The following is a 15,599-nucleotide window of genomic DNA, read 5'->3' as shown; positions in this document are numbered from 1 at the left end:
TAAGCGCAGATGGTTGGGTGTGTGTGTGGACATTTGTTTGAGAAGGCTACTTAACTTAATTTGAGCATGTGTGTGTGTGTGCCCCTATCTGTGAGTGTTACTGCAACACAGGACCATGTTATTGTTGCAAACATGGTTTATAAAGAGGCATTCCTGGCGTCAGTCCAACACAGAGATATTCATAATGTACTGAAATAAAACATTATATAGGCCTACAGAATGTGATATAGAAAATGCACAATGTCAATCAACTGTGCACCTGTTCACTGTCATAGACTGAATAACTCCATTCCAATAGCTTATTACGATATTTCAGGATTGTATTATGAGAGCCAGAGTCCCACCATTGACTACTAGACAGTTTCAACAGTGTTTTTCAATTCCCCTTGGGTCTCTGTGTGTGGGGACTGAACTAAATGCTTGTCCCTCGTAGTCTACAGAAGGCTAGGCTACGGCGCAGACTCAAGACGACGCATTCCTTCGACTCTTCACTTTCTCAGCTGACGCGACGGCGACGGTTTCTGACCTGAAGCAAGGTGACATTAGGAGCATTAGCCTGGGTAATATCTTAATAATACCGACACAGACCAACCATTTGCAACGCTGCAAACTGCGCACTTGCTGTCACATCCGGACGAATCATAACGTCAGGACCGCGCATTGCGAACCCCAGTGGTTGGTGAGCGTCCCTAAAAAGACAAGAGGACGACATGTATAGGTCTAATCTTTGAACGTCCCGGGCATATCCGTTACCGAGATGAATTAGACACGGGATTAAGGTTTCGGTTCTGGCAGTTTGCCGCGCGGTTTGGTGTTTAACCACGCTCCGTGGTTTTCTAAAAGCACCGAAAGAAGGAAGGGCTTTCTGTCTTTGCTACAATGTTAGGTTACCGTCGCCTCCTGGTTTCTTGACGATATAATAAACAACTATTTACAACCAATTACGGAATAAAAACGTATGTTAAAGCTTTGAGATTCTGTACAGCATGACCGCGAATAGAAACGGGCGTCACGGGGAGCGCGTTGTGAGGTCCACCGCTGGATTGTTTTTAATCAGCACATCTGTTTCTGTCCTTCTCCCTAGAGATTTACTGACTGGCTGACAGCGTGAGTAGCCTGACTATTAATAAACATTTTTTATCCTGATTTGGACATCCGGACGCCGATGACTCTATAGGCTATTCCAACGGGATCTAACCGACGCAGGCAACCGTCACCACGCATGGGGCAGCCGGGGGCTCGGATCCCCCGGGGCTGGAGGACCCAAGCCCGCTGCCAGGAGGATGTCGACCCGGAGAGGGAGAAGCAATGGGTGGAACTGTTCGACGAACTGGACATGAACAGTGATGGAGTCATCGATATCCACGAGCTCCGGGTGGGACTGGCGAAACGGGGGCTCTCCCGCCGCGCGGTGGACCGGGTAAGCGAGCCCAGGCAGCAACTCGGCTGTCATTCGGTATACCTTGAAGATGATCACGAATAACGTTTTTTAACACTGTGGGGCTTCCCCCTAGCCATCACCAGCCACTAATTGCATTTTGTGTGAATGTGTGTGATGTCAATGATTATGATTCCCCCATGTACCTGCATCACCCATACTGCTCCACCTCTTCCATATTCTATCCTATTCTGTTCTATCCTATTCTACTCTATTCTATTCTATTCTACTGTATTCTATTCTATCCTACTGTATTCTATTAGACCTCTACAGGTCAGACAGTAGTCTAGGCTGAAGGTAGATTGGATATGTATTTGACTGTATTAGGCTCAGACAAGAACAGGGCGGTGAATTCAACGGTATAGGCAAAGGATCGGCAACTCCAGTCCTCGGAGCCGGAGTGCTGTCACACTTTTCCCCCATCCCTAGCAAACACAGCTGATTAAACTAATTGCAATTTAAACTGAAGATCAACATTTCAATTATTATTGGAGTCAGGTGTGTTAGCTGGGGCTGGGGCAAAAGTTTGACACCAATCAGGGCACCGAGGACTGCAGTTGCCCATCCCTGGTATAGGTTATACGGAGGTAACCTGAGTGCCAGTCTGTTTGTGCTATCATGCCAACTCCTTGTCATGCCAAACATGTCTTGACAATGACAGCAATGGAGCTGGCAAAAGCCCTAACACATCTGGGACCACCAGGCTAAATGAAGATAGTTTAACCTCCTGAGCTGACTCATCTCATTTAACAGATCAATGACTGATCAATGATCACCATTATTGATTAATTGGAATGTGAATGTTTTCAGCGTGGAGCAACTACATCTGAACTCTGGCTGAACTCTCAACTCTGACTGCGATGGGATGTAGGCCTATAGACAAAGATGGTGGATAAATGAAGATAGTTCATTCAGGACGTTTACTATTGAAAAAAATTGTCTGTTTCGGTCTGTTTAAGACCCCCATCAAAATCCTTCAGTTTAAGCTATATCAAATGCACAGCCATACACTCTCCATAGACTAACATTGGCAGTAGAACGGCCTTACTGAGGAGCTCAGTGACCTTCAACGTGGCGCCGTTATAGGATGGCACCTTTCCAACAAATCAGTTCGTCAAATGTCTGCCCTGCTAGAGCTTCCCCGGTCAACTGTAAATGCTGTTATTGTGAAGTGGAAACTTCTAGGAGCAACAACGGCTCAGCCGCGAAGTGGTAGGCCACACAAGCTCCCAGAACGGGTCGGCCGAGTGCTGAAGCGTGCGGGACATACAAATGGTCTGTCCTCGGTTGCAACACTCTCTACCGAGTTCCAAACTGCCTTTGGAAGCAACGTCAGCACAAGAACTGTTCATTTGGAGCTTCATGAAATGGGTTTCCATGGCCGAGTAGACGCACACAAGCCAAAGATCACAATGCGTAATGCCATTGGCCTTATATTTTCACCACATTAAGATTATTTAATGATAATATTGTAAATAAGCACAGAAATTGCCCAGTCTGGAAACGTATACACTGCTCAAAAAAATAAAGGGAACACTTAAACAACACAATGTAACTCCAAGTCAATCACACTTCTGTGAAATCAAACTGTCCACTTAGGAAGCAACACTGATTGACAATAAATTTCACATGCTGTTGTGCAAATGGAATAGACAACAGGTGGAAATTATAGGCAATTAGCAAGACACCCCCAATAAAGGACTGGTTTTGCAGGTGGTGACCACAGACCACTTCTCAGTTCCTATGCTTCCTGGCTGATGTTTTGGTCACTTTTGAATGCTGGCGGTGCTTTCACTCTAGTGGTAGCATGAGACGGAGTCTACAACCCACACAAGTGGCTCAGGTAGTGCAGCTCATCCAGGATGGCACATCAATGCGAGCTGTGGCAAGAAGGTTTGCTGTGTCTGTCAGCGTAGTGTCCAGAGCATGGAGGCGCTACCAGGAGACAGGCCAGTACATCAGGAGACGTGGAGGAGGCCGTAGGAGGGCAACAACCCAGCAGCAGGACTGCTACCTCCGCCTTTGTGCAAGGAGGAGCAGGAGGAGCACTGCCAGAGCCCTGCAAAATGACCTCCAGCAGGCCACAAATGTGCATGTGTCTGCTCAAACGGTCAGAAACAGACTCCATGAGGGTGGTATGAGGGCCCGACGTCCACAGGTGGGGGTTGTGCTTACAGCCCAACACCGTGCAGGACGTTTGGCATTTGCCAGAGAACACCAAGATTGGCAAATTCGCCACTGGCGCCCTGTGCTCTTCACAGATGAAAGCAGGTTCACACTGAGCACATGTGACAGACGTGACAGAGTCTGGAGACGCCGTGGAGAACGTTCTGCTGCCTGCAACATCCTCCAGCATGACCGGTTTGGCGGTGGGTCAGTCATGGTGTGGGATGGCATTCTTTGGGGGGCCGCACAGCCCTCCATGTGCTCGCCAGAGGTAGCCTGACTGCCATTAGGTACCGAGATGAGATCCTCAGACCCCTTGTGAGACCATATGCTGGTGCGGTTGGCCCTGGGTTCCTCCTAATGCAAGACAATGCTAGACCTCATGTGGCTGGAGTGTGTCAGCAGTTCCTGCAAGAGGAAGGCATTGATGCTATGGACTGGCCCGCCCGTTCCCCAGACCTGAATCCAATTGAGCACATCTGGGACATCATGTCTCGCTCCATCCACCAACGCCACGTTGCACCACAGACTGTCCAGGAGTTGGCGGATGCTTTAGTCCAGGTCTGGGAGGAGATCCCTCAGGAGACCATCCGCCACCTCATCAGGAGCATGCCCAGGCGTTGTAGGGAGGTCATACAGGCACATGGAGGCCACACACACTACTGAGCCTCATTTTGACTTGTTTTAAGGACATTACATCAAAGTTGGATCAGCCTGTAGTGTGGTTTTCCACTTTAATTTTGAGGGTGACTCCAAATCCAGACCTCCATGGGTTGATAAATTTGATGTCCATTGATAATTTTTGTGTGATTTTGTTGTCAGCACATTCAACTATGTAAAGAAAAAAGTATTTAATAAGATTATTTCATTCATTCAGATCTAGGATGTGTTATTTTAGTGTTCCCTTTATTTTTTTGAGCAGTGTAGTCATTAACGGTGCAAAACTATTATATCGGAGCAGCATAACATAGAAGAGGTCTCCCCAAATATTGCCCAAACCTAGTCGCTACTGTTAATATTTAGGTGCAGGAACTCCACTATATTTTGAAGCTAATATATTTGCGCAGAGGTTATTATAGGTAAGAGAGGTGCAGGAACTCAAGCAGTAGAACATCGGCGGTGCCGGTCCTCAGCTCCGGTAAGCTCCTGCCCAAGTCAAACACTGCTTACAGTAAAGGCTTGCGTCCCAAATGGTACCCTATTCCTTTTATAGTGCCCTACATAGGGGATAGGGTGCCATTTGGGACACTGACTGTATAGGCCTGGCCTTCTACTGTACTGCACATGTATTACTGTTAACAGCACTTTAAATGAGAAGCCAGATCCACAGCTACTTGGTTAAATTAAGTCTGCTAAATCACCATTCTGTTGGAGAACAATGTTGGCATTGTTTTGTGTGTTTGAATGTGTGTTACTGTTGACTTTGTTCTACACGCATGCACACACACACACACACACACACACACACACACACACACACACACACACACACACACACACACACACACACACACACACACACACACACACACACACACACACCTCCCGCTATCAGTTTATGGGTGTTTCTCTTGGCAGAAAGAGTGTAGGCAGACACACACAATTGGGGTGTGAATTTGGCCTGTCTGAGCCGAGAAAGCATTTAACCTTTCCCACTCACGCTCTCTCTTTTCTCTGTCTCTGTCTCGCTCTCGCTCTCTCTGTCTTTTCTCTCTCTCTCTCTCTCCCCTCTCTCTCTCTCTCTCTCTCTCTCTCTCTCTCTCTCTCTCTCTCTCTCTCTTTCTCTCTCTCAACTGGGGTTGTGTCACTACTGATCACTACTGAATTGCTCCTGATCATTTTTCATTTCCTACATAAACCCTTTTGAATTACTTGAAAACTGCCACATTTACTACTGTTTGCCAATTCCTAATCACTATCGACATCTTCTTGTTTCACTACTGTGTCACTACTAGACTAGTGAACATGTTATTTCCTCAAGTTTCTAACTGTAGTTATATCGTCAAACAAGAAATAATGAGCTTATACAAACCTAATAGCATTAAAAAAAATAACATTAATGACATATTAAATGACATATTTACACTTTTTGTTAATCCCTTTGAGGCCTTGTCTTCATTCACCTTTGACGTAACTATCTTCAGATCCTCTTTTTTGTTGCAGCCACATTTGTCCACCACATAATATTTTCTAAAACTAAAGACGAGCACAAGAGACAACCAATTATAATTTTGGAGGTCACATAAGACAACACAGAAAAACATTTGATAAACAATGTTAATCTTACCAACATTTGCATACAAACACAAATACTTATAAGCTAGCTAGCAATGGGACTAGCAAACAGCTAGGAAAAACACAAGACTGTTTTGGCTTGCAATCTTTTTGATCTGGTAAAAAGTGATATAAACAGCGAAACAACAACATGAAAGTATTCATAAAGCATTAAAAGAAAGTTGAACTTCCAGATGGTGCTAGCATAAGGGCTATAGAAGACAGGATGACGGCGGATGGAAGATGATTACATTCTGGATTGTCAAAAACAGTAGCTAGCTAACAACAACCAACTACTTCCTGTTTTGTCTTCTTCTGCGGTCGCAAAAAGCCTGTGTAGCAAAGCTGTAGTGTTTTGACTACTTATTTACTAGCAACATCAAGTAGTAAAAATCTCTACCTGATTACTACTGGAAACACTACTGTTTTCCTACTGAACACTACACAACTCTACTTGTGCATCTTCTCTCCCCTCATCCTCACTTTCCTTCTTTCCTCTCCTCATCTTCCTCATCTCCCGTCCTGCCCTCCTCATTGTCCTCTTCCATTCCCTCTCTCCTTTCCCCTCTTCCTCCCCCTCCTCCATTCCCCCTCCTCCTCCTCCTCTTCTTCCTGTGGAATGTTAGTAGTGCTGAGTTGTGACCCGGGGTTGAGGAGCAGAGAACACAGATTACTCTGTTACCCATGGCAACAAGTGTGTGTGTGTGTGTGTGTGTGTGTGCTGCATTACTGCAGGGGAGAATAATGCACTGTTGTTAACGAGGGAGTAGGGCTGGTGGGAGGTTGGGTGAACAGAGAGGTGGAGTGGAGCTGTGTGAAGGACTAGATTTATAGAGCAGGTCTACTGTGTCCATGACTAACAAACAAAGGCTGCGTCTCAAATGGCACCCTATTCCCTATATAGTGCACTACTTTTGGCCCTATGCTATGAGTGTCCGCCCTGAGATCGAAAGGTTGGGATTTCGATCTCTGGCTGAGTCATACCAAAGACAAGATTAATTAGATGAATTGGGGGTAAGGCACTGCGATAGACTAGTGTCCTGTCCAGGGGGTGTACTGGTACATCAATCTGCCTCATTCTACAGAAACAGGAGATAGACTAGTGTCCAGTCCAGGGGGTGTACTGGTACATCAATCTGCCTCACCCTACAGAAACAGGAGATAGACTAGTGTCCTGTCCAGGGGGTGTACTGGTACATCAAGCTGCCTCACCCTACAGAAACAGGAGATAGGTTCCTGCCCCTACAAGTCAAGGCTACTTACTTACTAAGGTCAAAAGTAGTGCACTATAGAGGCAATACGGTGCCATTTGGAACGCACCAATCAAATGTCAACGTGTCTGTGATGTAACGTGACTGACCCAGGGTTGACCTCTGAGAGTTGTTTGTAACTCTGTCTTTCTCAGGTTGTCTGTCTGTCAGTTTCAGTGTATTGATTTGGCTTCTTGTCCCTTCATCTTATGCTTTCTTCCCCCTTTTCACCTCCACATTAACATTCCATCCACCACTTTCTCCTGTTCCTGACCATTTTGGCAACTCTTCTGCCTCCTCTCCATCTCCCCCCCCCCCCCCCCCCCATCTCTCCTCTCTATCTCCTCGCCCCACATCTCTCCATTCCCTCTCCATCTCCCCTTCACCCTTTCCACCTCTCCACTCCCCCATCTCTTCTACCCCTCCCCCTCTCCACCCCCACCTCTGCCCCTACACCGCTCCTTACCTCCTCCACCCCCCTCCCCCTCTCCCCCTCTCCACCCTCCTCTCCCCCCCTCCCCCTCTCCACCCTCCTCTCCACCCCCCCTCCCCCTCTCCACCCCCACCTCTGCCCCTACACCGCTCCTTACCTCCTCCACCCCCCTCCCCCTCTCCACCCTCCTCCCCCCCCCTCCCCCTCTCCACCCCCACCTCTGCCCCTACACCGCTCCTTACCTCCTCCACCCCCCTCCCCCTCTCCCCCTCTCCACCCCCCCCTCTCCACCCTCCTCTCCACCCCCCCCTCCCCCTCTCCACCCTCCTCTCCACCCTCCTCCCCTTCTCCACCCCCCCCCCTCTGTGCCCCTTCCCCAGCAGATTGTCAAGGAGGGGGACAGCAACAATGATGGGGAGTTGGACTTCCAGGAGTTCAGACAATACCTCCGCTCCCACGAGAAGGAGCTCCGACTCATGTTCCGCAGCCTGGACCGCAACAATGACGGTTTGGAAATAGAAATATGTACCCTGCTTATGTATGGCCTCCATAATTACAATTGGTTAAATGGAGAGGCTCCGTTGTTGCTTAGCCAAAATATGCAGACAATTTGTAACTTGATGCAAATATGCAATATAGTCATTTTGCAAAGCTAACTGGGTTCTTGTGTTACGTACATACGTAAGGTATGTGAATAATACACAGTGAAAAACACACACACAAACACACACACACACAAACACACACACAAACACACACAAACACACACACAAACACACACACACACACACACAAACACACACACACACACACACACAAACACACACACACAAACCAACTCTGACGTGGATACTGTGTTTGCAGGTGAGATAGATGTATCAGAGATCCAGCAGTCCCTTCAAACTCTGGGAATAGCTGTTAGTCTGAAGGAGGCTGCCAAGATCATGAAGAGGTCTGTACATTCTACTCTGGTTATATCTACGCTATAATGATACAGTCTACTCTGGTTATATCTACGCTATAATGATACAGTCTACTCTGGTTATATCTACGCTATAATGATACAGTCTACTCTACTTATATCTACGCTATAATGATACAGTCTACTCTGGTTATATCTACGCTATAATGATACAGTCTACTCTGGTTATATCTACGCTATAATGATACAGTCTACTCTGGTTATATCTACGCTATAATGATATAGTCTACTCTGGTTATATCTACGCTATAATGATACAGTCTACTCTGGTTATATCTACGCTATAATGATACAGTCTACTCTGGTTATATCTACGCTATAATGATACAGTCTACTCTGGTTATATCTACGCTATAATGATACAGTCTACTCTGGTTATATCTACGCTATAATGATAGTCTACTCTACTTATATCTACGCTATAATGATACAGTCTACTCTGGTTATATCTACGCTATAATGATACAGTCTACTCTGGTTATATCTACGCTATAATGATACAGTCTACTCTGGTTATATCTACACTATAATGATACAGTCTACTCTGGTTATATCTACGCTATAATGATACAGTCTACTCTGGTTATATCTACGCTATAATGATACAGTCTACTCTGGTTATATCTACGCTATAATGATACAGTCTGGTTATATCTACGCTATAATGATACAGTCTACTCTGGTTATATCTACGCTATAATGATACAGTCTACTCTGGTTATATCTACGCTATAATGATACAGTCTACTCTGGTTATATCTACGCTATAATGATACAGTCTACTCTGGTTATATCTACGCTATAATGATACAGTCTACTCTGGTTATATCTACACTATAATGATACAGTCTACTCTGGTTATATCTACGCTATAATGATACAGTCTGGTTATATCTACGCTATAAGGATACAGTCTGGTTATATCTACGCTATAATGATAGTCTACTCTGGTTATATCTACGCTATAATGATACAGTCTACTCTGGTTATATCTACACTATAATGATACAGTCTACTCTGGTTATATCTACGCTATAATGATACAGTCTACTCTGGTTATATCTACGCTATAATGATACAGTCTACTCTGGTTATATCTACGCTATAATGATACAGTCTACTCTGGTTATATCTACGCTATAATGATACAGTCTACTCTGGTTATATCTACGCTATAATGATACAGTCTACTCTGGTTATATCTACACTATAATGATACAGTCTACTCTGGTTATATCTACGCTATAATGATACAGTCTGGTTATATCTACGCTATAAGGATACAGTCTGGTTATATCTACGCTATAATGATAGTCTACTCTGGTTATATCTACGCTATAATGATACAGTCTACTCTGGTTATATCTACACTATAATGATACAGTCTACTCTGGTTATATCTACGCTATAATGATACAGTCTACTCTGGTTATATCTACGCTATAATGATACAGTCTACTCTGGTTATATCTACGCTATAATGATACAGTCTGGTTATATCTACGCTATAATGATACAGTCTACTCTGGTTATATCTACACTATAATGATACAGTCTACTCTGGTTATATCTACGCTATAATGATACAGTCTACTCTGGTTATATCTACACTATAATGATACAGTCTACTCTGGTTATATCTACGCTATAATGATACAGTCTGGTTATATCTACGCTATAAGGATACAGTCTGGTTATATCTACGCTATAATGATAGTCTACTCTGGTTATATCTACGCTATAATGATACAGTCTACTCTGGTTATATCTACACTATAATGATACAGTCTACTCTGGTTATATCTACGCTATAATGATACAGTCTACTCTGGTTATATCTACGCTATAATGATACAGTCTACTCTGGTTATATCTACGCTATAATGATACAGTCTACTCTGGTTATATCTACACTATAATGATACAGTCTACTCTGGTTATATCTACGCTATAATGATACAGTCTGGTTATATCTACGCTATAAGGATACAGTCTGGTTATATCTACGCTATAATGATAGTCTACTCTGGTTATATCTACGCTATAATGATACAGTCTACTCTGGTTATATCTACGCTATAATGATACAGTCTACTCTGGTTATATCTACACTATAATGATACAGTCTACTCTGGTTATATCTACGCTATAATGATACAGTCTACTCTGGTTATATCTACGCTATAATGATACAGTCTACTCTGGTTATATCTACGCTATAATGATACAGTCTACTCTGGTTATATCTACGCTATAATGATACAGTCTACTCTGGTTATATCTACGCTATAATGATACAGTCTACTCTGGTTATATCTACGCTATAATGATACAGTCTACTCTGGTTATATCTATGCTGTAATGATACAGTCTACTCTGGTTATATCTATGCTGTAATTGCACAATCTAGTATGAATTGTAGAATGGATTTTCGGACAACTGTACTTTTATGTTTGTGAGTTTACATGAGTGTGTCCGTCCGTCCGTGTGTGTGTGTGTGTGTGTGTGTGTGTGTGTGTGTGTGTGTGTGTGTGTGTGTGTGTGTGTGTGTGTGTTTCCGTCCGTGTGTGTGTGTGTGTGTGTGTGTGTGTGTGTGTGTGTGTGTGTGTGTGTGTGTGTGTGTGTGTGTGTGTGTGTGTGTGTCCGTCCGTGTGTGTGTGTGTGTGTGTGTGTGTGTGTGTGTGTGTCCGTCCATGTGTGTGTGTGTGTGTGTGTGTGTGTGTGTGTGTGTGTGTGTGTGTGTGTCCGTCCGTCCGTCCGTGTGTGTGTGTGTGTGTGTGTGTGTGTGTGTGTGTGTGTGTGTGTGTGTGTGTGTGTGTGTGTGTGTGTGTGTGTGTGTGTGTGTGTGCGTGTGTGTGTCCGTCCATGTGTGTGTGTGTGTGTGTGTGTGTGTGTGTGTGTGTCCGTCCGTGTGTGTGTCCGTCCGTGTGTGTGTGTGTGTGTGTGTGTGTGTGTGTGTGTGTGTGTGTGTGTGTGTGTGTGTGTGTGTGTGTGTGTGTGTGTGTGTGTGTTTGCGTCGGTCCATGCAAGTGTATGTGTGTGTGTCCTAGGGCTGTCCCCGACAACAACAACTAAAAAATCTTGGTCGATCGAGAGTCGTCCTGTTCTTTCGACCAATCGATTGGTTGAAATGTTGAACCTTATATTTCCTGTGTGTGAATAAGATAAACTACATGTGCACTGAGCTTGTCTGATGCTTTAAGAACACTGTTTGATTACATCATTAAGACACACAAATGACTAAAGAAAGAGCCCGATGGTGACACTGTGTTAAAATCTTTTCCAGTGAGTGCATGTTATGTGTGCCAAACAGTTGCTGTTAGATTACAATATAATTTTGTTCTGACCGTTTGGGACAGGGTGTACAACACTAAATAAATAAGTGTACCAGAGAGTCTGTTCTAATGAAGACAAAAGTAGATATATAAAGCCTTTACTACAGCAGACTGTTGCATGTATTCGTGAATTGCAGTTTATTTATTGTTTAGGCTAATTATTCAAAGCTCCCTTTGTTATTACATGTTCATATTAAAATGATGGATTGCATTTCAAAAGCATGAATAAACTGTGTGATGGCATGAACGCATTAATTACATTTACATGAATGATTGATTGATATAGTAGCCTAAGTAAGTTACGGTATTAAGACTAAACAGGACTCGCTCTTAGGCCTACAGCTCAACGCTGGTTACACAAGGCTGCTATACAAAGCCTACTAATGATAATGACATCACTTATTATAATGATGATTGTAATAATAACAATAAGGAGATCAAGGAAAAGGAGGGTTATTATTATTATAAGGAATATAATATATAGTATAGGAGCGATAGGGTTATTATTATTATAAGGAATATAATATATAGTATAGGAGCGAGAGGGTTATTATTATTATAAGGAGTATAATATATAGTATAGGAGCGAGAGGGTTATTATTATTATAAGGAGTATAATATATAGTATAGGAGCGAGAGGGTTATTATTATTATTATAAGGAGTATAATATATAGTATAGGAGAGAGAGGGTTATTATTATTATTATAAGGAGTATAATATATAGTATAGGAGCGAGAGGGTTATTATTATTATTATAAGGAGTATAATATATAGTATAGGAGAGAGAGGGTTATTATTATTATTATAAGGAGTATAATATATAGTATAGGAGCGAGAGGGTTATTATTATAAGGAGTATAATATATAGTATAGGAGCGAGAGGGTTATTATTATAAGGAGTATAATATATAGTATAGGAGCGAGAGGGTTATTATTATAAGGAGTATAATATATAGTATAGGAGCAAGAGGGTTATTATTATTATAAGGAGTATAATATATAGTATAGGAGCGAGAGGGTTATTATTATTATAAGGAGTATAATATATAGTATAGGAGCGAGAGGGTTATTATTATAAGGAGTATAATATATAGTATAGGAGCGAGAGGGTTATTATTATAAGGAGTATAATATATAGTATAGGAGCGAGAGGGTTATTATTATAAGGAATATAATATATAGTATAGGAGCGAGAGGGTTATTATTATTATAAGGAGTATAATATATAGTATAGGAGCGAGAGGGTTATTATTATTATTATAAGGAGTATAATATATTGTGGTCCTCTGTAGCTCAGCTGGTAGAGCACGGCGCTTGTAACGCCAAGGTAGTGGGTTCGATCCCCGGGACCACCCATACACAAAAATGTATGCACGCATGACTGTAAGTCACTTTGGATAAAAGTGTCTGCTAAATGGCATATTATTATTATTATTATTATATTATTATAGTATAGGAGCGAGACGGTTATTATTATAATGAGTATAATATATAGTATAGGAGCGAGAGGGTTATTATTATTATTATAAGGAGTATAATATATAGTATAGGAGCGAGAGTGTTATTATTATTATTATTATAAGGAGTATAATATATAGTATAGGAGTGAGAGGGTTATTATTATTATAAGGAGTATAATATATAGTATAGGAGCGAGAGGGTTATTATTATTATTATAAGGAGTATAATATATAGTATAGGAGAGAGAGGGTTATTATTATTATTATAAGGAGTATAATATATAGTATAGGAGCGAGAGGGTTATTATTATTATTATAAGGAGTATAATATATAGTATAGGAGAGAGAGGGTTATTATTATTATTATAAGGAGTATAATATATAGTATAGGAGCGAGAGGGTTATTATTATAAGGAGTATAATATATAGTATAGGAGCGAGAGGGTTATTATTATAAGGAGTATAATATATAGTATAGGAGCGAGAGGGTTATTATTATAAGGAGTATAATATATAGTATAGGAGCAAGAGGGTTATTATTATTATAAGGAGTATAATATATAGTATAGGAGCGAGAGGGTTATTATTATTATAAGGAGTATAATATATAGTATAGGAGCGAGAGGGTTATTATTATAAGGAGTATAATATATAGTATAGGAGCGAGAGGGTTATTATTATAAGGAGTATAATATATAGTATAGGAGCGAGAGGGTTATTATTATAAGGAATATAATATATAGTATAGGAGCGAGAGGGTTATTATTATTATAAGGAGTATAATATATAGTATAGGAGCGAGATGGTTATTATTATTATAAGGAGTATAATATATTGTGGTCCTCTGTAGCTCAGCTGGTAGAGCACGGCGCTTGTAACGCCAAGGTAGTGGGTTCGATCCCCGGGACCACCCATACACAAAAATGTATGCACGCATGACTGTAAGTCGCTTTGGATAAAAGCGTCTGCTAAATGGCATATTATTATTATTATTATTATATTATTATAGTATAGGAGCGAGACGGTTATTATTATAAGGAGTATAATATATAGTATAGGAGCGAGAGGGTTATTATTATTATTATAAGGAGTATAATATATAGTATAGGAGCGAGAGGGTTATTATTATTATTATTATAAGGAGTATAATATATAGTATAGGAGCGAGAGGGTTATTATTATTATTATAAGGAGTATAATATATAGTATAGGAGCGAGAGGGTTATTATTATAAGGAGTATAATATATAGTATAGGAGCGAGAGGGTTATTATTATAAGGAGTATAATATATAGTATAGGAGCGAGAGGGTTATTATTATAAGGAGTATAATATATAGTATAGGAGCGAGAGGGTTATTATTATAAGGAGTATAATATATAGTATAGGAGCGAGAGGGTTATTATTATAAGGAGTATAATATATAGTATAGGAGCGATAGGGTTATTATTATTATAAGGAGTATAATATATAGTATAGGAGCGAGAGGGTTATTATTATTATTATAAGGAGTATAATATATAGTATAGGAGCGAGAGGGTTATTATTATAAGGAGTATAATATATAGTATAGGAGCGAGAGGGTTATTATTATAAGGAGTATAATATATAGTATAGGAGCGAGAGGGTTATTATTATAAGGAGTATAATATATAGTATAGGAGCGATAGGGTTATTATTATTATAAGGAGTATAATATATAGTATAGGAGCGAGAGGGTTATTATTATTATTATAAGGAGTATAATATATAGTATAGGAGCGAGAGGGTTATTATTATTATAAGGAGTATAATATATAGTATAGGAGTGAGAGCTGCGTCCATATTATGTGTGACAAACAGGTGCTGTTTGATTCCAATATAATTGTTCTGCCTGTTTGGAACAGGGTAAACAACACTACATAAATGATAAGTAATACCAGTCTGTTCTAACGGAAACATTCTAAAGCCTTTATTACAGCATAGCAAAGATTTTAAAAAGTAGAATCTGACCAGTCGACTAAATGGGGTCAGCCCTAGTGTGTCCGTCCGTGTGTGTGTACGTGTCGTGCTGTGTGTGTACGTGTCGTGCTGTGTGTGTACGTGTCGTGCTGTGTGTGTACGTGTCGTGCTGTGTGTGTACGTGTCGTGCTGTGTGTGTACGTGTCGTGCTGTGTGTAACATTTTCTCTCTGTCTCTGGTCAGTATGGACAGGGATGGTAACATGACCATCGACTGGGATGAGTGGCGAGATCACTTCCTGTTTAACCCCATACACAGTC

The 15,599-nt window shown here is 41.4% G+C and overlaps 1 protein-coding gene across 1 annotated transcript in view; it reads left to right on the top strand.

Moving 5' to 3' along the window:
* Positions 1-1,106: 1,106 nt before the first annotated feature.
* Positions 1,107-15,599, top strand: part of LOC311116135 (mitochondrial adenyl nucleotide antiporter SLC25A23-like) — a 19,468-nt gene continuing 4,975 nt past the window's right edge. The window contains exons 1-4 of the mRNA XM_084191264.1: positions 1,107-1,420; positions 7,942-8,068; positions 8,426-8,513; positions 15,523-15,599. The exon at positions 15,523-15,599 is cut by the window's right edge and continues 35 nt beyond it. Coding sequence (XP_084047390.1) covers positions 1,223-1,420; positions 7,942-8,068; positions 8,426-8,513; positions 15,523-15,599 — 490 coding nt within the window. The 5' untranslated portion in view covers positions 1,107-1,222. The remainder of the gene's footprint in view (positions 1,421-7,941; positions 8,069-8,425; positions 8,514-15,522) is intronic.

This window comes from Coregonus lavaretus (genome assembly GCF_964263955.1).
Source record: "Coregonus lavaretus genome assembly, contig: HAP1_SCAFFOLD_288, whole genome shotgun sequence".
Lineage (NCBI taxonomy): Eukaryota > Metazoa > Chordata > Actinopteri > Salmoniformes > Salmonidae > Coregonus > Coregonus lavaretus.
The sequence above is the reverse complement of the archived record's forward strand: the minus strand, read 5'-3'. Positions and strand labels throughout refer to the sequence as shown.